We start from the raw sequence: 24,947 nt of genomic DNA, 5'->3' as shown, positions 1-24,947 counted from the left end.
AAATTCTAAGGAGCCTTTTACCTTTCGTTGTTAACTAATTAGTGCAATAGCAGTTTATGTTGAATTGCTAATACCATCTCGAGGTTCCATATGCACAAAAAAAATCACAATCCGTTGGTGAAAGTCCAAAGTAATCAGTAGAAAAATTAGCGCCACTCTCAGTGAAACAGGGACAGGAACAGAATAAATTAATAACAGAAGTGAAATAACAAATACCACGCGGTTTCCGAATGATTCATTCCGATATCAAAGTCACAGTTTGTTTTTTTTTTATTGGTACACTTTCAACTCTAAACGCGCTCAGTTCGAAACGTACAACTACTACTAGATTACAGCTGGTTTTTTTTTGTTGTTGTTGTCACAGATTGCAATAAATGTTTTGTGTTAATTCACACTGTCTAGTTTTTGTTATGATACCAAAAAAAAACACGACTTTTCCAATTGTTAGCAGTTTACAGAAGAATCCTAATGCCCAACTTCGTTTCCCCTCAGTAAGTAGATAAATCTAATACTAATAATAAATATATATATTTATATAGTTATAAAGGTCTATAAATGGTACCGGATGCAGTGTTCTTATCTTTTGTTAGAGCTTTTACGTTTGTTTGTTACTTTCTACTTCAATGAGTTAATAACTAGTTTGTGTTAGCGTGTTGTTAGTTTTGGCTTCAATGAACGGATTTCCTTCGCAGTGACGTTTGCATTTTGTCCTTGCTTGCGTGTGAGATTAAATAGTAGTTTATGAGAAAAAGTGAAAACATAACGACAAATCCTACGGTCTACGGTCAGCTTTTTGGTTTTGTTTTGAAAAAGGAAAGGCAACCATTTCGTAGGATGAACTGTTTTTTTTTTAAATGGCGTCGAAGCATACGAAAATGCTAGATGAACACAGATGAAACTATTACGCCTGCACCAGGCTGCTGTTGACAGTGGCAGTGTTGACCGTCGGACCGTCCGCTGGCGAGGATGCTTCCCGTTCCGGTGACTCGACGTTGCAGTGTTCCGACAGCGGGGACGACGTCGCCGTCGTCGTCACCGAAGATTGAGCGAATCCGGTGCCGGTGCCGTTCGCTGCCAGCAGTGTCACTATTTCCGGTTCCGATAGTAGTCGGTAGCGAACTAAACTTTCCGGTGAATTGACCGCTGTTGTTTTTGTTGATCCAGGTTCCGAGTTTGCGTGTGATTTGTGTGTGTTAGTAGATTAGTAAAGGAAGCATGTCGAAGGAAGAAATAGTAGAAAAGTTAGAATTCAGATGTTAGTGCGATTGATTCAATGAAAATAAGCTTTGCATTTGTGATCGTTTCGGGACGCTGGCGGGAAGGGAAAACAGTTATTTTATTGGAAAAAAAGAGACGTGAGAACTGTCATCAAACAATTGAGTTCAAAACTTGCTCCATTAACAGCCCCGGGGAAAGTGAAACAACCTGTTGTTTAAGAGTTTACTTAACATTTATTTGTACTTTTTATTTTCCATTCTCAAATGTACGCGCTGAAATTCGTCTCTTGATCGGACAATAAATGTTTCGTTCTTTTTTTAATCCATTAAATGAGTTAGCTTTGCTATCATTTTGTGTAATAATCCAGTTCAGTACAATTATATGCCATTCGTGTTGTCAATTTCTACGTTTAAACATCCAATAAACTGACAGCTATTTTGAGTTTTTGTTAGTTTGCTGGATTCCATTTTTGCGGTAGGTTGGTAAATGATTATCTACTACTAACGCGTTGGATCGTTACTCGTTTGAAAGGAGGATTCGCCGAAAACCAAAAGAATAAAAGAAAACCTATAGTCCTAGAGTATATACGTGTAATTTTACGGAAAAATTTTATTCTTCCCTCTATCAATGCAAATCTATTCCTAGAGCACATCGAATGTGTGACCAAATTTTGATTGTTTTTATTCCGATCTGCTTTTTGCAGACATCTGTTATGCATTTTATTTCTAAATTTTGTTTTGGATTACAACAATCGTCACGCTCAGCAGTGATACAACAGAAGCAGATATCAAGTGCCAAATATTTGACGATGGCTAAATTTATACCAACTATTTGATTGTTCCTATATTTATTGTATGTTTGTATGCTTATCTTGTATTTTTGCCTGCTGCCAGGCCGACTCGCACGGAAGGAACTGCATCCTCCTCCAGTGGAAGTAATCTACGGTTGCTATTGTTAGGTATACTGGGGTGAAATGAAATGACCGACCATCGAGTAGCTATTCAGCTATTGACCCTAAACGTGGGCACCGGTAAAAGCTTCTAACTATTAGTGTCAAACTATCGTTATTTTGCTGGGAGTCAGAATTGGACAAAACAAAACAAGTACACTGGGATATTCGTTTTGCGAATGTTTTTGGCTCCGCGCTGAAACCTATGACCTGCTAGTTTTTTTTCCTAAATAAAAAAAGGTCCGATTTAAAGCCTATCTTATCCTAAAAATATTTTTTACTGGCGGGAGATTCCCACCAGCTACAATTTCGTACTTTGTCGGTTTATCACAAATCGCATTACTGTTTGCTCAGTTTTCGATCCGTTGGCCGTCGCGAGAGGTCACTATTCCGGTTCCAAGTCTCGGCAAAGCAACGCCTACTATCAGTGAAAAATGATACTTTCGATTGAAAAAGTCTTCCAATTAGATTGGCTTTGCAAACAAGTGGCGACAGCAGCAGGAATTGGCAACTAAGCAGACGTTGAAATGATGACTTGTTTCTTTGCAGTGTCGTAGGCTCTAAACCAAAGGTTCAACTCTCCATCAATCGATTCATTGGCAATCGAAAATACGATTGCAGTGTACAAAACGATGAAAGTTATACCCAAACACGTTTCATTTGCGATGATGACGAAGACATACATGCGACTGAAGGTTCAATCAGAAATGTGTCTAACGACAGAACCGTTCAAAGTTTGGGGCTGCAATGAACAACCTTATGCTTTCGAACAGTAAATCCATCCTTCACCTATTTTACTGCGACTAAAACGGTTTTCAGTCGAACAAAAAACGCCACATCTCTTCTTTGTTAGAGCATTTTCGTGATTAGAATCTGGTGACAAAAAAACATTGAGCAGGATAATTTGCATCATCAGTTTGCCATTTTAACTCTAACTCTTTCTAACTTTTGACAAAGACCTAAGCAAAAGTTCCTTGAAAATTATTGAAAAGCTTTACCCCTTAAACGGTTTGCTAGATTGTTTTCGGCGACATTTGAAAAATCAATTTTCTCATCGAAAAGGTAAGAATTGTTCCAGACAAAATCTCTGGAAGAGCTTCATCGACGAGTGAAATATTTTGCAGACTGACGAACGTATGTCTGTTCATTGTATAAAACCCATTTTTGATGATACTACAAGCTTGTGTGCAATTGTGTGCAGTCGCAATGAAAATCCGGATCTGTCGGTGCGAAAAATTGCAGAAAAGCTGTGTTTGCCTGCAAGCACTGTCCATAACGTTCTGAAATCTTTCGATACACGTTTGCCAACAACCGGGCGGAACAAAAACGGATCTCATGAACCACCAGAAGGTCGCGAAGGTGAAGCCAATATTGCAGAAGAGACCAGATCTATCGGTGCGTACTGTGACTGTGGAAAAATAGAAATGTCTCCAACATTCGTGCATACTTTCAAGCACCGGGCAAGATATGTAGTCGTTCAAGGTAAAATCTGTACCGAACCATAAAAAAAAGCCGTTTCCTAAGAAAATATTTGATTTGGCAGGTAATATGCAACTGTGGTTGGGTAAGCCAAAGCTTCCTGACTATCGGAACGGTAAAAAAAGAAAATATATCGGGAAGAATACCATGAAGAAGCGATTGTTACCATTCCTACGCAACCATGTCGCTCCCTCGCTACTCTGGCGTGATTTGGCATCTTGTGCCAAAGATGTTTCGGAATGTTATACAGCGAATGGAGCAAAAGTTGTACCGAAAAAGGCATATCCATTTATTCCTATCGAGCGATATTGGGCTCTCATGAAGAGAGAATTCAATATAAACAACAACAACTACAACTATAGAAAAAAAAATCGAAAACCTTGAACAAAAGCAGCCAAATCGGTTGCAAAGAAGTCTACACAGACCCCAATGGCTGGGGTAAACTTAAAAATTCGTATTTTCTTCATGCAGCCTAATAAGGTAACTGTAATTAGTTTTAAGATGACTAATAATGAATAAAAAATGCATCTTGGATTGAACTAACAGCAAATTTGTTTAAATCCAAGTTTATTCTGTCAAGATTTTAACCTTATTTTTGTACTGTTTGATGATCCTCGGCCTGAAGTTTTTCACCGGATAGGACCGCCAGGATGTTCCGGAGAAGTTTTGAAAAATTCAAATAATTTTCGATTCAAAATTCATAATTTTTGATGCAGAATTTATGTAAATGACCTTAAATGATCTTAAAGCATGTTCTAAAATTGACCAGACAACGTAGCGTCAGAAATCGACATTTTGACTATAAACGATAGACTTTAGTAAGTTTTTACATTGTATTATTTGTTTTTGTCAATGTTTTTGTTTTTGTCAATGTAACACCATACAAAATTTTCCAGTTTTCCTTGAAAAAGGCCTACACCAGAGGCCGAAACGTCGGACAGTAAACAACGTTCGTTTGTATTATAAGACTGAGACAGCCGTTTTTCGAGTTTTGGAAAAAAATAGTCGACACAGTTTTTAAAAAAAGTACTTGATGTGGCAAGCGATCTATGGGTGCGGTAAATTCAGCAAGCCATACTACATAACGACCGGCACCATCCACGTTCAAATACTACATGAAATGAAAAGTCCCGGGCCTTTCACAGAAAAGACGTGAATAGTTGCGAACCGTGTATATTTTGGTTGAGAACAAGCCTCTAGACTGACCCAATACCAAATTTCATGACAATCTATCCACTTTTGTTTAAATAACAGCTGATCGTGTCAGACGAGTTCTAGTTTTAATCAAGCTATGGGAAAAGATGCACCGGCGCATTCATGCATAAAAGCAACGGTAAAATTGAATGATTTGCGGTACGGATTGGCCCACCATCCCTCGTATTCTCCAGACCTGACCCCCAACGACTATTACCTAAAGACTGTCCCAGAAAGTATGGACGCAACCAAAAACCGCTGCCATTTCGCAATGGTTCAGAATCCGTCTATTTTTATGGCTGCGTCCTGTTGTTTGCACTCTTCTCTTACCAGTTCTGCAGTTGTTTATTCGTTTTCATTAGTTTGTTTCGAAATGCGTGGACTTTCAGCAGAACAACGTCGAAAAATTGTGCACAAATGGTGTAGAGAATGCGGACTGTCACTGAGAAGGATAGCAAAAATGGAAGGAGTAAGTGAAAAAGCCGTGCGAAATGCAATCAGGAAGTTCGGTGAGGATAACGCCTTTGAGGATAAACCGAAAACGGGTCGAAAAAAAGGTCCTACTAACCCTCAGCTGGATAAACGTACGAAGTCTGTTCAAAAAGTCCCCGGAATTTTTTAATTGCGCGCGTCTGGAGAGTCCGGTGGTCAATTTTTATTTTTATTGTGTTGGAACATATGTCCCTAATGTATGGTGAAATTTTCAGCTGTATTCATTGTTTACATTCTGTCTTGTAGCGGCTGGTGTAGACGTGTTTTGTTGAGCTCGGCGATTTTTGTCTTGGTGACGTTGGGTGCTTCCACGTGGACGATTGTGCTTTTGTTTCGACATCATAACCGTACACCCATGTTTCATCATCAGTTATGACCCTTTCAAGTAAATTTGGATCGTCGTTGACGTCGTTTAACAGCTCCTGAGCGATGGTAATGCGTTTGTTTTTTTGATCAAAATTCAGCAGTTTTGGAACGAATTTTGCTGCCACTCGTTTCATGCCCAAAACATTTGAAAAAATATGATGGCATGAGCCAACTGATATGCCAACTTCATCAGCAACTTCTCTAATAGTGATTCGGCGATCATCCATAATCATTTTTTCCACTTTTCCCACATTTTCATCGATTATTGACGTGCTGGGTCGACCGGAGCCTTCGTCGTCTTCAACGTCTTCGCGGCCATCTTGGAAACGCTTATACCACTCGTAAACACTTGTTTTTTTCATAGCAGACTCACCGTAGGCTCTCTGTAACATTTCGCACACTTGGTTACACTTTATTTCATTTTTCACCAAAATTTAATACAAATTCTTCAATTCTTCCATTGTTTAAACTAACAAAAATCGCCGAGCTCAAAAAAAACACGTCTACACCAGCCGCTACAAGGCAGAATGTAAACAATGAATACAGCTGAAAATTTCACCATACATTAGGGACATATGTACCAACACAATAAAAAAAAATTTTGACCACCGGACTCTCCAGACGCGCGCAATTAAAAAATTCCGGGAACTTTTTGAACAGACCTCGTATACTGAAGGCGTTCGAGCAAAAGAAGAAGGTTTCAGTTCGGGATGTGGCCAAAAAAGCGAATACTTCGAAGTCAAATGTTCTTCGTGCTAAAGAACGTTTGAATCTTCGAACCTATCAGAAGCAGAAACAACCAAAACGTAGTCCGAAACAAGAAGCATCGATCAGGCCGAGAGTTCGAAAGCATGGACGACGAAACCTACGTGAAACTCGATTACAAATCCTTGCCGGGACCACAATATTATACGGTGCGAGAAGGGAAAGTGTTAAACCAGTCCGAGAAATCGATCGAAGTCGAAAAATTTGGTAAGAAAGTTATGGTCTGGCAAGCAATTTGTAGCTGCGGTAAGATTTCGAAACCCTTCATCACCACTGCTTCAATGAACAGCTAAATATACATCAGGGAATGTTTACAAAAACGACTTCTACCCATGATTCGATGCCACAAGGGTCCTGTTGTCTTCTGGCCAGATCTTGCTTCTTGCCACTACTCGAAATCAACGGTAGAATGGTATACTACCAAAAATGTCACTTTCGTTCCAAAAGACATGAAACCACCAAATTGCCCACAACTTCGACCAATTGAGCAATTTTGGGCTTTAACGAAGGCACATCTTAGGAAACATGTCTCGGCAGCCGAAACCATTCAACAGTTCGAAAAAGATTGGAAAAAAGTGTCAAAACTTGTCGCCAAGAAGTTTGTACGGAATTTAATGAGGAACGTTCGCAAGAAGGTGCGCCAGCTAGTCTACAATCGCTAAGTAGCAAATGTTGAGAATAATCTGTTGTTGTAGTCTATATCAAATGTTGAGAATAATCTGTTGTTGTAGTCTAGTCAGTATATCGAATAAAATTTGAATATCTAACACTTGTAAATTTTTTACAGCGAATTCAAAGTGCGTCCATACTTTCTGGAACAGTCTTTATTTCCATATCTGAAATGGTTTCTCCAGAGAAAGAAATTTTCGTCGAATGCTGAGTTCATTGCAGAAACGGAAGTCTATTTTGAAGGCCTTGTCAAATCTTTTTTATTTCAAAGCGCATCAAAATGTTGGAGGACCAATGGGTGAAGTTGTATCACTCAAGAAGAAGTTTATACTGAAGAATAAAAAGCCTCGGGACGTCTCATTCCATGTAGTATATTGAGAGGAATACCTTCAGAAGCGTCCGCTGCCCTTCCTTCGGACCCACGAAGGTGACATTCTCTTTTGGCGAGATTTGGCATCGAAATCAGCGATGAAGTGATACAAAGTCAATGTTGCTTAACAGTCTGAGCGATTGTAAAGGGACAGTTTCGGAGAATAGGCATGGTTTTCAAAAACGACAAGGATTTGAAGAAAGAGTTGATGAAAGCGTGTAAGAAAGATGACGCTGATCGGATCAGTAGTGCGGAAATTCATCTCAGGAGAGGAGGTTGAACAAACCAACGTTGCAAAAACATAGCTAATATGTGTTTATTTATTCTTTCAGAGGTTCCAAAATAACTGATTTAAAAAGATTTTCTGGTGATCCGTTTTGTCTGTTGCATGTTTTTCGAGTACAGTCTGTATTTTTTTCGTTGTACTTCGATTTTCATTTTGAACACATTTTGACATCTGCGATTGTGCGTGTCCCCGATTTTGTATAATTTTCAAAATGGAATTGAATTTGCAACGAGTTTGCATTAAAAACGGTTTCAAACGGTAGGAAAGTGTTTCGGCAACGATACACTGAAGAAAGCAGTCGTTTATCAGTGGCACGAACGTTTCAGAGATGGGCCGTGAGTCTGTGAATGATGATGAGTGAAGCGCTAGGCGATTACAAGGGTGTTGTGTACCATGAATTCCTTCAACAAGGCCAGACCGTCAACAAGGAGTATTATTTGAGCGTTGTGAGACGTTTGCGTGAAGCAATTCACCGAAAAAGACCAGATTTGTTGGCAAACAACTCGTAGATTTTCAGTTCGTACTCGCATCTCATCCGACACAGTCGCAAATCGTTTACGGTCGAGACGATAGAAACAAAGACAATACAGTGTAGTGAACAATAGAGTGTACGAAATGGGCAAATACGATTTAACAAAGTCTGAAACTTGGCCTACAAGACCAAATTCATTTGTATTGATTTAAAGCGCTGCAAAGTTAGACCAGCAGCAACCGAAATTAAAATCGTGCTTAAGAAACGAATGCATCTAAACGTTAATGATGTAAGTGAGATTCAATTCAACAAGGCGTCTAACTGTGTGTACTTCAGTGTTGGTGATTGCCGAAAATTTGACAGAAGCTGCTATATTGCTATCTATATTGTATACAACATTTCCAATCCGGTAGAAGATGCTACAAGAACTCGAGTCTCTAAATTCATGAACCGTGAGAGAATTTTTCTACATTTCTTCGCTCCACTTCATACTCTGAGTATTTCACAGCACTTAAAAAAATTACAGTCTGATAATCATTGGTGCTGTGAGGAATTTACCAAGAGAGAATCACTAGTTGACAATTATCGCAGAAAATCGAATCAATGATTCAACTTGATGATTCTCATACTAGGTTGCAATATTTCAAAACCCTTGTGTGGAGCATTCACAGACATTTTCATAGACACAACTTATGCAAAGGTTATATGCACATAGTTAGAATAAGCGGCAATAGTGAAATGATTCTATCGCAATTATCAACTGCCTGTATGGAATCGGATCGCGAAACGAGAATAAGCGACCGATTGTTGCTTCAGAGAGGATCCCCACAGCAGCGTGCTAGCCTTTGATTCTCAGAAATGTCGTCGAGAGAAATTCGCTCTCGCACTGGTGTCGATTCTATGTTAAATGAGCCATGCCGGGTTTTTGTTGTTGCGATGATATCCTTCTCTCTTTGATGGCACTGATTCAATCGTTGAAGAGTTGCCAGTGAGCGTTCTTTGATACGATAAAAGCCATCCTTGGTGTACATTATGTTCAAACGTGAAAGAGATGCAATTGCATTTCCTTCGGTTAATAACGGGGTGCACATGATAATGTTAAATATAAAATCCCTGTGTACTTGGTGGATAATGCCATAGAAGTACGCGTGCATGACCTTCCCCCGCAGACCAGCGATCAGTTTGTTCGGGAAAGTATGTCGCAGTACGGTGAAGTTCTTTCCATCGAAAGGGAAGTATGGCGAAATTTTTTCCCCGGTATCCGGAATGGCGTGCGAGTGGTACGTATGCAACTACGTAAAACAATTCCATCTTACATCATTTGTGATCAAGACGGGGTACATCCGTGTAAAACGCTGATTACGTATGAAAATCAACTGGTTACATGTCAGTTTTGTGAACAACCTGCACACTACGGCAAACCATGCACTGAAACTGCGAAAAGGACATCTTCAAACAAAAACAAGGACAACCGCCCAACAACGGAAACTAGTGAGCGCAGTACTCCTGTTGCACCATCAAACCATCCAGGAACTGCAATTAATGCACAACAAGGCGCGCCTACAGCAACTAACAACGAACCTAGGACTGCGAATTGCAAGGAAAGCGAAGAAAAAACGGAAACCAACAACGATGCGACAGCGCACACAGTGATGCCAAGGTGGCAGCAATCCAAGAAATAAATTTATTTTTTTCCTGCACTGCATTATTTTTTTTTTAATTCTCAGATAAGTGAAGGATTACAGTTCAAAGTATAAAAATTTTTGAATAAGAAATAATCTCACCCTATCCTCTCAACGATAGGGTATTGTAAACTTTCTTTTCATCCTTCCATACAAAATATATGGCGCAATGACGATGTTTTGCGATTAGAGTCCTATATAGGTAGGAAAGGGCTGCCACTGTTCAATTGTATTTGATTTTATAGCATTTTTTCTCTACTTTTCAGAAACCACTATGCGATCTTGCACATTTCTGCACCTTGAAGGTTATTTTCAATAGTTTGCGGGGTCGACGATGAAAATCACAGAACAGAAACATGGGCCAGACTTTTGTAACTGAAGTCGGTGTCAGTAAAATTTAAATAAACGGCTTTATGATAAATGAAATCAGATTATTTATAACATACCGTTTTCCAATGTATAGTCCATCGTTTTTCAAAGTATAGTCCATCGTTATATACCACCACTAAGACTCGAATACCACGTTTGAAAAATTCCTTTTCCTCAGATTCGACAAATGAATCGATCCAATTTTTGGTGGTGTCGTAGTTTTTGAAACTGACCTGACAAGTCATGTGTCATGGATTGGAGCAAATGGTAACCGTATGGAACAATGTCAGGTAAAAATGGCGGCTGGGCAGAACTTTTCATTGCAGCGATTATAAAAAAAAACTTCTACAACTTTCAAAGCATGGAGTCTTGCATTGTCATGAAGCAAAAATACTATGCCATGAAGATCTTCATATTGCGTCCACTTTTCATGCAATGCTCTGTCCAAACGCAATTGAGTAGCTCATAATAAATAGCGCCCCGTTGATCCCACATGCACATGCACTTTTTATGTTCTCCGGAACTTTCTTGTAATCCATATAAAAATTCCCATATTCGAACCACTAAAACTAAGCAAACTAAGCATGTTTGCTCAGCGTCATTTTTTTCGTATTTTTTCATTTTACATAATTTAATAAAAAACTGTAACATAATAAAAATCCACTATTATTAGTAAAGCGTTAATATTCAACCAAATTTTAGTTTGTACTTGTGTTTGTGTTCTTTCATAAAGTCGAAAAACTTAAAAAATGCAAAATGCAGAGCGTTTTCCAAAAATTAGCATTTTTGTTATAAACAAAAAAAACGCACTTTTTTGTTTATTACTCTCCCATCTTCAATCATAGTGCAATAAACTACATCAGTTGTATGTTACAACATATCAGAAAAAAAATATTAAGATAAGCCCTTCTGGAGAAAATTGATATTTTCAAGATATCAGGAAAAGTTTTTTTTCTCTGTGTATACATTTTCATCACAGGTTTAATCATTATTTGAAACATTAGTTAAAGCTCCCAATCAATCACGAAATAAATAAAAATACACAAGTTAATTTATTTTAAAAAAGTCGTCATTTTCCGGTCCATAGCGAAAGGAGCATCATGTCACTTTTAGGTGGATCGAATATTTTTTCATACATTATCAAGATGAAAATATATTCAGAGACCTCAAATTATTAATAAAAAATCATCCAGCTGACGTTTATCGACGTATTTATGGTTTTTGCCAACTTTTGTATGAAGAGGCATCACTGTGCAGCGACAAGCCACGGACAAAGTGCCCCTCAATTATCGCAATATAAAAATGGAAGCTCCTCTCCCCCCTAGAAAAAGGGTGACAACGAGATCTAACGGTAAAAAAAATTATTTATCTAATAAAAACATGACTCATTCGGCCACGTAAAAAGCTTGTACGCAAATTGACCTGAATAAAAAAATTTAATAAAAGAAAAAACTCATGGATTTTGCACCACAATAACGCACCGTCACACAATGTCATCGTTATCCGTGAACATTTGGATAAAAACGAAACGAACAACATCGCGCAACCACCGGATTCACCTGATTTGGCTCCGTGTGACTTTTTCCTATTCGGTCGACTCAAGAAACCGCTCCGTGAAATGCGTTTCAGCACCCGAAATGAGATTACGGAAAAATCGCAGATGGCTCTGATGGCCAGTGGTGGTAAAGCATCGATTCCGAACACGCAAAACGTGTTCGTTCCGAACCAAAAAGCGAACCACCATCGCGAGTATGAATTTGCCGATACCATCGTTCGAGCAAGCATCGCCGAACCAAGAAGCGATGCTGATGGTGAAAGAACCGATTCCTTTGTTTTGTGAACCTATCGTTACTAGTATGTTCATGAACATTCGATTTGAGTACTATAGGCTGTTGCTTCGGATGAACCGAACTTTGTCAGCTGCGGCTGTACGTTTCAGTGTGTGGGTAGCTTAGCAGTGTATGGTAATTTTATACATTCTCAGCGAGCGTACGGTAATTGAGTAATTTTGGGTATTTACAATGAGCGTAGGGTGCCTCTGTATATAGAAAATAGAAATTTTTTTGACTAATGTCATTTCGATGCTCTATTGGTTAGTGAATAAATAGCAGTTCGAATTGGATAATGTTTTACATTTTCAGCAAACGGGGGTGGCGCAATATGAAAATTTGTAATTTTTTTGATTTTTGCTAATTTGATGTTTAATTAAATATTAATTCAAAAGCAATTAAAATTTAACAATTTTGGACATTTTCAGCGACCGTAGGGTGGTTCTATTTGAAAAATCGACAGAAATTGTATCTTAGACTAATTCGATGGTCTGTTGATAATTTTTTAAATTTTTATCGAGCGTAGGCTGGTGCAATATGAAAATTTGCATATATGTAGACTTTTGCTGATTTCATTTTTCATTTAATAGTGAATCAAGAGCAATGTAAATTTGATAATTTTCTGCATTTTCGACGAGCGTATGGTGGTGCTATTCGGAAAATTTTAAAATTTTTGAGTAATGTCGATTCAATGTCCTATTAATTGGTGAATCAATAGGTCCTATTTGAAAAATGTTAGTATTTGAATTTGCAGATCCGATGCTTTATTGATTGATGAATGAATTAAATTCGAATAGAATAATTTTATACATATCTTGTGGGCGTGGAATGGCTTAATACAAAAATTTGGGAATACTTTACCTTTTGCTAATTCAATGTTTAATAGATAGCAATTGGAATATTAGAATTTTAAGTATTTTGTTCGGTGGTAAGGCAGCTTTATATGAGAAATTGTGAACTATTTTTCGAAATCGGATGCTGTATTGATTAATATATAAATAGTAGTGGTGGTGAACCATCGGATTTAAACATGCAAATCGTCGAAGTGCCTGTGATTTTGATTGTAATTTTTACCGCGCTATTGCTTTGTTCATCAACTGAAATAGAATTTAGTTTTGATGCTGTAGGTAGGCGTTTCATCGAACCATAAATAATAAAACTACGCATCGAATAGAGCTCAATTTACCTTCGCCGATGGTCTGCCAACAGAATGGTTTGGTACATATTGCTCCGCCGAACAACAAGCGAACTTTACCATAAACCGAATGAACAGCTTTTGCATATTTTTGCTAGAAAAACATTTCTAAACAAATATGTATAAACCATTGGTGCTCGGTTCCCGCATTACCGCTGGCATGAAATTGTAAATAGTTTAAAAATTGCAATGTCTATATTAAGCCATCCAGCGCTCGCTGAGAATATCCAAAATTAACAAACGTCGCCCGCTCGCTAGAAACGTCCAAAATCATCCAATTCTACCTGCTACTGATTCGCTCATCTATTGAACATTAAAATACCAAAAATCAAAATATTTTCAAATTTTTATATTAAACCCCCCTACGATCGCTGAAAATGTTCCTATCATCATCATGAAAATCATCTTATTTGAACTGCTATTAATTCATCAATCAATAGAGCATCGAATTGACATTAGTCAAAAACATTACCATTATACAGATAGAACCATCCTATGGTCCCTGAAAATCTAAAAAATGAGCAATTTGTAATTGTTATTAATTCACTATTAAATGAAACATTTTATCAGCAGAAGTCAAAATATTTACAAGTTTTCATATTGCGCCATCCTACACTCACCGAAAATGCCCAAAATTATTCAATTCGAACTGCTATTGATCCAACAATCAACAAACCATCGATTTGATATTAGTCAAAAATTTTACAATTTTTCGAATAGAAAAACCCTACGGTGGCAGATAATTTCCAAAGATTTTTTACTATTTAATAAATCATCGAATTAGTAAAAAAAATAAAAAAAATCAAATTTCGCCACTCTACGCTCTCTGAAAATGTCTAAAATTATGCAAGTTGAACTGCTATTGATTCAACAATCAATAGAACATCAAATTTAAATACGCTCGTTGAAAATACCTGAAATTACTTAATTTTCTTTGCTATTGACTCACCAGTTTATTAAACATCGAATTTGCAAGAGTAAAAAAAATCCCTTTTCATATTGAGCCACTCTACGATTGCTGAAATGTTCCAAAATATTCAATTCTTATTGTTATAGATTCTATAACCAAAACTATAAAATTTGCAAAAGATCCAAAACTTACTATTTTCCATATCGAGCCACCCTACACACACACTGATAATGTCCAAAATAATGCCATTTCAATTGCTTTTGATCGTTCTATCAATCGAGCAAAAGAATTTCTTTTTGAGCTGATCACGTGTGCATTGATAATTTCAAAACCAGGATGCGAGAACTGAAATCAACAAACCATCGTATCGAACGCAGTTTACTCGGCCCTCGCCGATGGTCCGCCAACCGAACGGTTCGAATCAGATTGCTTCGCCGAACACCGAGCACAGAACACCTTCGCATTAACCGAGGGAATAGTTTTCGAACCTATCGCATGCTTACGCTCGGTGAACATTTTTGAGTAAATTTTCAGAAGCATCGGCGTTCGGTTCGCAATTTACCACCACTGCTGATGGCCATACCGAAAACTGAATATAAAAAAATGTTTCGGGGGTTGGATCAAGCGCCTGGCATGAGTGTGCTGCAGTCGATGGAGAGTACTTTGAAGGGGACAGGATCATTTTGATGAATAATCTTGTATTTTGAATTTTCTGAATTAATTCCGGGAACTTTTTTATCAAGATAGTAAAACACTGGAAGCTTGCTTCTAGACGCAATATTTTTTCACACAACGAGGGTACCAACTTTATTCACGATATTGGAAAAATAACGTTGGTGCAACTATTTTCGAATTGCTTTTCAAAGTGATGGATTTCCGTGTTTTAGAACGGACCGCGTTAATGGCCAAACAATAATCCTACGGCACTGCAGTAGTCAGAGTGACGAAACAAGTCAAACACGGGCAACGAAAGAAACACCACCTCAAAAAAATAAAACGGAAACAAACCTAAACCAGATCTTTCAGGCAGCCATTGTCGGCGGGGTACTCGGTTGCAATCTCGGTACTACTCCGACCGCTGTCGCTGTTGCTGGCACAGCCACCGACCAGCTTGCGTAGCTGGTCAACACCACCTCCGCCGCCGCCGCCGCCGCCGCTGCCAACATCGACGACGTGCCCCGTGTCACCGTCGTCGTCGTTGTCGTCGTGATCGTCAACATTACCACCGTTGTCCACCACAGAGCCGCCGCCACGTTTTGTACCGTCACCATTTTCAGTGTTGTCGTGGTCGTCGTCGTCGTCGTCGGGATCCCTACCGGAGAACCCATTGCCATAGCAGGAGCTAACGGAGAACAAACTCTTCAGTTTGTTGGTTTTGGGAATCGGAATCGGACCGTGGCCGGCATTGCCTGCCCCCATTCCGAAAGTGGACGACGAAAGCGAGGATGAGTTCGAGGATGACACCGAGGAGGACGAAAACGACGACAGCAGACCACCGATAATGGGTAGCGAATCTCGTCTCGGTTCTTCGGCAGTGCTGCTACCGAGAAGTCCACCGTCGGTCGTGCCGGCAGCGGTCGGATCATTGCTAATGCTACGGCCAACCAGTTTGGTTGGACTTGCGAGCGGACTCGAAGGGTTTGACCCTTTGCCACCGCCGTTTGGCTGTTGTTGTTGTTGTTGTTGTTGCTGGTCATTTGGCCGCGACGACAATGGATTGAAAATATCACATTTATTGCTACTAACGCTAACACTGCTACTAGTACTAGGTTTAATGTTAGACTTACAGTTAGTGTTATTACTGTTATAAGCACTAAAGCTAAAGATCGCGTTGGTCGACATTCGTCGCAGTTTGCTGTTGATTTTATGGGCGGCACTGGTGACCACCGCTTCCACCGCCGAGGCCGATTTTTTAATGGGCGATTTTGTGTTGACGGGCGTTTTTAGCGCTTCGGCAGCCACCACCAACGGCGGTTGTGGCGGCGGCAGCAGCAGTGATGACCGACTCATGCCACCGCCATCGTGAGAGTTATGAAGATGATTACCGGCCAGCTGTTGATGGATGACAACCGGTTGATTGTGACCGTTGTTCCGGTCGACACCGATGTTGCTGTCGTGGGTTGTTGTGGTGGCAATGGAGTTGTGGTGATGGTGACGGATGCCGTCGGTTGTGGACCCTGTTGGTGGGTGGTAAGTTTGGCGTTAGTACTGGGTCTGGTCTGTGGCAGTACTGAGAAGGAATAGCTTAATAGGTTTGTTGTGTGTTCTTGATCTGGATGGCTAATTAATGGAGATATGAGAGCGAGAGCCCACTAGAATCTATTGGCAAAAGCTTTGCCCGGAAGAGCATGAGATTGACGGACAGCGAAATGGTACCATTGAGCGAATACGAGGAGTTTAATGGAAGTTATGAAATTGATTATTCAAAGATTAATGACACCACAGACAGAAAGATGAATGATTGTTACGGCTAAAATGTGAAAATAACCAACCACCCATTACACAGCAAGCACAGCAAGGTACAAGCGTATTTTACAATCACATTAGCGTCTGGTCTAACCTTTTCATCAGCAAGGCAGAATCTGGTTGAAACATAGAAACAACAACAAGCAAAAACAATAGTAATCCATACAGACTAAATTCCTGAGCAAACTTTCGGTGTCAACAAATGTCCACTAATTCTCTTGACAACAGCACCACGTTTAGCGTTTCAGTTTTATGTAAATTTTTGATTCAACGTTGGAGTATTTCACTCTAATTCTAAAATTCGAGTTGAGTTACAGAGGTTCAAACCCCTCCTGAAACATAGAAAAATGATTATGTTATAAAAACTCTTCCCTATAAATATGACGAATTTCACACCAATCCAATTTGTTGTCCCAAAAAGTTACTTTGCATACTTTGTTTTTTTTTTACGAAATTGATCTAGATTCTCTTTTAAGACGGGCTAAACATTTTTGGAGAAGCCAAATGAAAGAAAAAGTACGGGTGTGTAATGTCCGAGACATAACTGGGTGTCGTGAATACTAATAAAACTGACACGATTTCTTTACACTTTCGAATTCGAATTGATAGTTGATCGATTGTGTGCAGTGCGAAACTTTCCCCCTTTTCATTACTAAAAATTTTCAACGATTTTTGACGTCCATTATCTCATTTCGGATTTGCATATTTCATTGAAAGAAACTGTCAAGATGCTGTACAGGATTCATTTCGGCCTTTCAAAATGACCAAATTGTGGAACGGGCAAAATTCCTATTCTTGAAATGAGCAAAACGAGTCATGATTTGGTGAAAATAATATATTTTCATGTTATGATAATACACCATGATTAAAGTTTCTCGGATCATGATTCATTCGGACTGATTTCGATGAAATTTAAACGTAACGCACTTGAAGTTGTTGGGTATAACTTCAGGCGGGTTACTGCTATGATGGTAATTTTTGCAACATAAATTCAGGTGTTATGTGTGATTTTTGCAACGATGGTCATTTTTGCAATATAAATTCAGTGAAAAACACGACGAACCTTTTTTAAAATGAAAACATTCTGTTTTTGAAAAACGACGACGCAAGAGATAACGTGTTTACTTGCGTTCATTACTTCAGTTTTGATTTTGTGTTTCAGAATTTAAACACTTAAACGAACTGCATGAGAAAACACGAGTGAATCAAGCCTCTTAAAAAGAAACTCTATGTCGAATTCTTGCGAAAAAATCGTCTTATTCATAATATTTAGGTGCATCAATACAGCTTGTGTTGTTATACCTTATGATCAAAAAAGAACCGGAATTTTCATTTTAAAATTCCCGTGCTTGTCCAATCGAATTTTGACGCATATCGTACGATTAATTTTTGTTTGGCGTCTATACAAAGAAGTTGAAAAATTTTCGTGTGGCGATTTTTATAATGGATGGTTTCGGCTCGCCTTCGAAGCGCCATTCGGTCGATTGTTGTGCGGTTTCCACGTCATATTCGTAGATCCACACCTCATCACCAGTTATGATGCATTCGATGAATGTGGGGTCACTATCTGCGTTGGAAATCATCTCTTTGGCCACATCAACACGACGCTGTTTTTGAATGAAATTCAGCTTTTTTGGCACCAGCCGAGAAGCGACGCGTTTCAAACCCAAAACATCAGTTAAAATGTATTCGGCTGATCCATAAGAGATGCCCAACAACACAGCCATATCTTTAATCGGTGCAGAACGATTTTGCAACACGATTTGCTTCGCAGATTCAATGTTTTCTTCAGTAACAGATGTTGTTGGGCGGCCAGGGATCTCGTCATGATCCAAGCTTGTACGACCACCTTTGAAGCGTTTATACCACTCGTATGCCTGTGTTTTTCCTAGACACGATTCACCAAAGGCCTTTTTTAACATTTTCAACGTTTCGGAACACTTAAATCCATTTGCAACACAAAATTTGATGCACGCACGTTGTTCTAAATTTTCATCCATTATAAAAATCGCCACACGAAAAATTTTCAACTTCTTTGTATAGACGCCAAACAAAAACTAATCGTACGATATGCGTCAAAATTTTACAGAATGTGTATAAAAGTGTTGCCAACGTTGAGATTGGACAAGCGCGGGAATTTTAAAATAAAAATTCCGGTTCTTTTTTGATCATAAGGTACGCTTTTTTAATGGTAGTAATTCACGTCTGTTCAATGGACGATACAGTCAGATGAATTGTTATTTTCTGATTGTGATGGAAACCATAAAACCAATTATTAACAATGTCTTTTCAGACAAAAAATTTTATATTCCCATGCAACAAAATTTCAGTTTTATTTCCAAATAACCCAACTAATTTATCTTTTATAAGAAACCCTTCTTCAATTGATTACTCAAACGCGAAAATTGGTATTGTTTTCTGTTTTTCACTATTTTGAATAAAACTATCATGATGTTTAGGCTAATAATATTCTACCCGGTTTTTCACTAAAATTCCCGGGTTTTCCCAATGAAACCAAATTCCCGACTTTTTCCCTGTTTTCCTAATTTTCCTGGTCACTTGGCCACTCTGAATTATTGATTCTGATAAAATTTTGTCCCAAAATATTTGATTAATTTCTCTGCCAACCGATCCTACATTACAAGATGGGCACATTAAAAAAATAAATTTTAAAAATGAAACTGTTTCTTGTCCATAGTGAATTTTTGATCCAGTGGCTTTGTATTACATTCGGAGTCTGAAAAATTCTGTACGAGTTGAATATTGTGTCTTTTGAACAGTTAGGTAGTTATGAATTGTATCGTTTGTAGAATGATGTCACCTGTAAAATTCATAATTTTTTACTGTGTGGATAAGAAAAAAAATTTTTTAGGACTTCTTTCCCTTCAAAACGCCAATCTTACAATATAAGGAAGGGTGACAGAGAACATAATTATTGTTGTAGGAAACAAATTTCATTCTAATTAAGAATGACGTTTTTATGTTATTTGACTTCAAATTTTAGCGATCGATTTTTTTTCAGTGTAAAATTTGATTTTGAGAACATCAACAGCACAACAATTTTTTGTAGAATTTGTCACTCTAATTATTAGCAAAAAAAATGATAGAGACTGCTAGTCCTTTTCCAACGGTAGTGCAAAAAAAAATTTTAAAATCAATTTACAAAAAAAAGTCACTTTTCGAATTCAACGAAACTTTGTCCCAAGGTAGGTTATTATGTTCTCTTACAATCGTCCATGTATTGTAAAGCGGGAAGCTTTAGAAAAAAAGTGTTTTTAACTAAAACTTTTGTTTGTCCATTACTGATATTTTTTCGCAAATATTGGGGAACCAGTATTCTGTGAAATCTCAAAAATTGAGATTCATTGTATTTTTCGATGATAATGACTTTCAGTTTAGTTTAGTTGTAAATGAAAAGACACTGTCAAGTTTTTTTTATTAAAATAATAAAATGTTTTTTTTCGTAAATTGATTTTAACAGCGCAAAATTTTTTTTAGGTTTTCTCATTTTAATACTCCAATTATTTGCAAAATTTGATAGAAAAACCCTTTTCAAAAGATAGTTTAGATCAATTTTAGGAAAAAGAAAGTGAACCAAGCGGTTTTTCGCGATAAAGTCTATACGCCACCAACTCCGAATACGATTTTGCGCAAAATTCGACTATTCAAATCCTACACTGAAAAAAAAATCCGTTTTTAATTTCAATTTATTGAAACTTTGTCCCCAGGTAGATTACTATGTTCCCTTCCAATCGTCTATGTATAGTAAGGCTGGCAGATTTAGGAAAAAAATGTTTTTAACTAAGACTTTTTCTTGTCCATTACTGATACTTTTTGGAAATATCGAGCAATCAGTATTCTGCTTAGATGATAATGCCTTTCAGTTTAGTGTAGTTTTCGATCAAAAGACACCGTAATTTTTTTCATTGAAATTAAAAATGTTTTCTTTGTAAAATGATTCTCAAATTCAATTCGATTCGATATCGAAGTTTTTCAGTACTTTTAGTGGAAATTTTTTTAGGTTTGGTTATTTTTCATCAACTATTTGAAAAAAGAAAGTTTAAGTCTAGTCATTTTTAAAAGACAGTCTAGATCAATTTTGGAAAAAAAAATAAAGTATGCAATGTAACATTTAAGGACAAAGTCTACATGTCCAGAAAGTTTCAGCCAAATCTGAAAAAATGCTGCCAACTACGAATATGATTCAGCGCGAAATTCGTCGTATTTAAGTCAATTATAAAATGAATCATTTTCAATATACAACTTTATAGAAAAAAATCAAGTAATTATATACATATTTCGATGTGTATGGAAATTAATTACCTGAGAAAGCTCTTTTCAAAGAGGAGTACCGCGTTTACTCACAGTCGATCAAAAACAACAACGATTGGATGATTCAGAACAGTGTTTGACCATATTTACGAGTAATAAATCAGTTTTTTGTGTCGGTATGAGACAATGGATGAAACATGGATCCACTTTGCTCTGAATGGATTGTAGCCGATGAACCACATCCGAAGCATTCAAAGACACTACAGTCAGCAGGGAAAGTTATGGCTTCAGCATTTTGTGATGCACAAGGTATAATGACTTTTATTACCAGTACTACTTCACGGAGAAAATCAAGTTAGGTGAATGTAGGCTTTTATCACGAAAATCGTTGCAGAGAAAAAAGTAATTACTTAGATAAACTGATGGTTATCCCGAACATCACATCACTAAAATTTTGTTGGAAAAATGATTTTTTTCACTACAGTGATTATTCACCATGCGGGACACTGGTAGTAAGGAAAATCAAGCGAAGTGATATGACAATAAAATTAAAGTGAAAGTGGAAGTGAGAACGGTAATAAGGGCCAATATTCCACGACTATCTTGAGAAAGGAAAAACAATCAATAGCGTTGTGAGATCGTTATAAAGAAAACAATTAAGGAAAGAAGACCTCATATGCCAAAGAAAAATCCGCTGTTTCACCAAGACAATGCACTGGCTAACAAGTCGATGGAAACGATGGTTAAATCGAACGAATCACACTTTTAATTACTTCCTCATGCATCGTATAGTCCTGATCTGATCCCCAGTGACTACGGACTACTCGCTGATCTCAAAAACAAAAATGCTCGCCGGTTGGAAATTCAATTCAAATGAAGAAGCAATTGCTGAATGTGAGAAGCCTATTTTGAGGCAAAAGACAAATTCTTCTACAAACACGACATCGAGAAGCTAGAGAAGCATTCAAATGATTGTATTACTCTTGAAGGAGATTACATTGAAGAATAGTATCGTTTTTTGACAAAAAAAAAGTGTTTTTCATAGTCACACGGCTTATTGAGGAATGTGCTAGAATCAGGATAATCTTCAATAATGGACTAACTTTCATCAAAACAACGGGACAAAATTTACCTTGAAGTTCAAATCTTTTCGTAAAAGGAATACTTCCCAGATGGAAGATTGTTTACTATTATTCGATAATTTGGTAATTTATACATTCTTTTTGGAAGTCAATATCTGAGCATTTTGCCAACATGCCATGTGTATAGAAAAGAATTAAAAAAAAAACGAGCTCTGACAGAAAAGTTCACAGTTATTTTCATAATCAATCAACTGACTAAAGTGTATAACGACTTGCAGAAACGTGAAGGAAACGTCCCTATTCATGATAATTTGATTATATCGCTGATATTACCCACCCGCTTTATTTCCCTTCTGGAAGAAAAGTAATAGTAGAATATGTCAAAAATACGGTGTAAATATTTGCTAACGGCGCTCGAATTTCTACGGATAGTAGCTCAAACTGAAAGCTATTGAACACCTTTTAGAGTTTGGATATTAGAGCTCGAAGCGAAAAAATGTCAAAAAACATTTTTGTAATGGGTAAAGACAAGAGCAAGTGCCAGTTGAAAGTCTCGGATTTGGCAAAAAAAGCAAAATCTTGGCATTACATTCCTTTAGTGGAATTTGGCCTTTCTGTTTCAACAGACTTCGCAGCCGATTCTTAGTGTACAGAATCATTACATGGCTAGTACTATGGATCCTACTGACACTAAGAATCCTTCCAGGTCGGGGCTCGAACATACGACAACTGACTTGTAGGACCAGCATCCTATGCATTGAACCGCCAACCCGGGATTTGGCAAGCGACTTGCAATTTCGTTAAAATAAACTTAACTTTTTGAGTGCCACAAAAACCTCATTCCACCATTCACCCAAGGCCCGATTTTGTTAGCTATCACTACAGGCGACTCCCTGTTCCGTAAGTTAAGCGTGACAACTACTAGAACAAAAGGAAATGATGCCACTCATTTTTTTCAGAGATGGTTGGACCCGATTTCAACATAATTGGATCCCTACCACAGATATCATAAATAATTGTTGAATTTTATCTGGATTCACCTTTCTGCTACGAAATGACAAATTTGCTATGTGATAAGTACTCCGATTTAAAGAGTGCATTTTGACGTGAATGTATCTTATTTGATTATGAGGAGCATTTGCAAAATTTTCCGTGTGGGAGATTGATAAGTGAGCAGCCGTTGGCAACGAAAAAGAGACAATTCTTTTTAGCAACATTCGGCAGCCGAAGGTTCGCAACTCCACGAAAATGCACTCGACATATCCCACGAAGCTAGTTGATATATTCTCCTACCGAAATAAACGAATCTATAACAGTTTAATCGATCGAAAAATTCTTGTTGCATTCTTGGTCTCATAAATCCCGCCTTATTGACTGTAAACGTACAATGACGCAAATATTTAAAGATAATCGTTTTATTCAGTTAGCGCTAATTGAAATATAGACACGTTTTTCAAACTTAGCAATTGGCATTTTTGTACTCTATACTTCAAATATCTACTAATACGTAGCCCCACGTCAACTAATTGAAGTTTTATCTCAATCATTCAGCCAAAAGAATACCTAATTTTATGCAGAAAACTGCATCGAAGCTCTGTGTTGAACTAGTTTTGCCGTAATAGAATGGTTGTTAACGTGAATTTAATCGAGTGGTTGAACATGAATGATTCAATGGACCGATTAGTGATGCTTGGTAAATTGCATTATTCGAAGAATGAAATTCGAAATCCACCCTCATGATAATACACCACAGCGTGTACAGTGAATTGAATGAAAAAAAAAACTGTACTACGAAAATGCACTACAAACAACAACAGTATTTACATTTATGTTAAAATGAAAACAAAAGTAACAGAAAAGCGGTTTTCGCGTCCTAGTCGTGCAGCTTAATGTATGATTCAGACGGTCCGTCTCCTTCCGTCACCGTCAGTCACCGGAACGTCAGCGTCCGTCAAAATTACTTTTAATACTTTTTTACCGGGACGTTGAATCGTTCCGTGACGGTGACGTTACGTGTGAATGTCTCTATAAGAATACATGCAACTAATTTTCACAGTGACGGAGGTTGATTGTGACGGAAGGTGATGGACCGTCTGTATCGTACTTAATGCGAACAACACCTCGCTGATATCACAGAAAATTGTTTTTGTAGAACTGTTCTATAATCCGAAAGTGCTCATTAACACTGACCTACTCATGTCGTACTCACAGTTAATTTTGGTTTTCCAAATTAGAGAATGTCTTCTGTTTGATACTAGCATTTTAGGATGGCGTACAATGTTATGCTTAAGATATGCACAACATGCGGTAGGGTACCCTTGGGGAATAGACAAATATTTAAACGGACAAGCGAAAATTTCGCTTCATACACATGACACTTAGGTGAGAACGGACATTTCTTCTTTTTTCGATGTATGATAGCATCACAAGAATTGACATTCGTGGAAGTGTTTGTATATTACTGAACACACAAATCGTCGCTTATATTTAATCCCGTCACGTAACTCCCTAAATGACATTTCAAGGGACTCCAAAGCGATTTTCAGACTGTCACATCACGTGCGCTGTAGAGGCAACTTTGAGAATAGGAACCTGATCTAACAGAAAGTGTTGTGACATTGAAAGCAAAAAAGAAACACATGCGAAATGGCAATAGAAAAAGAGAGAACCATGCACGTGAAACCAACACTGGAACGCTTTGTCAATAAAAATTGGGAATGTCCATACGCAGAATAAAGATTTGAATGGGGTTAACGTGAGCAGAGAAAAGTAGTCCATATTTTGCCTAACCGTCAAAACAGCTTGTCAAAATTTTCAAAAGTGATATTCACATCGTCACCTCACCGGACTGAGCTTACCCGCTTGTAAAAAAAATCTGGCGA

At 37.8% G+C, this 24,947-nt stretch overlaps 1 protein-coding gene across 1 annotated transcript in view; it reads right to left on the bottom strand.

The window, feature by feature from the left end:
* Nucleotides 1-1,154: 1,154 nt before the first annotated feature.
* LOC131430452 (GATA zinc finger domain-containing protein 7) overlaps nucleotides 1,155-24,947 on the bottom strand; it is a 242,298-nt gene continuing 218,505 nt past the window's right edge. Inside the window, exon 9 of the mRNA XM_058595464.1 lies at nucleotides 1,155-16,422. Coding sequence (XP_058451447.1) covers nucleotides 15,254-16,422 — 1,169 coding nt within the window. The 3' untranslated portion in view covers nucleotides 1,155-15,253. The remainder of the gene's footprint in view (nucleotides 16,423-24,947) is intronic.

The sequence above is a fragment of the Malaya genurostris genome, chromosome 2 (genome assembly GCF_030247185.1).
Source record: "Malaya genurostris strain Urasoe2022 chromosome 2, Malgen_1.1, whole genome shotgun sequence".
NCBI lineage: Eukaryota > Metazoa > Arthropoda > Insecta > Diptera > Culicidae > Malaya > Malaya genurostris.
This window is presented reverse-complemented; position numbering and strand designations above follow the sequence as displayed.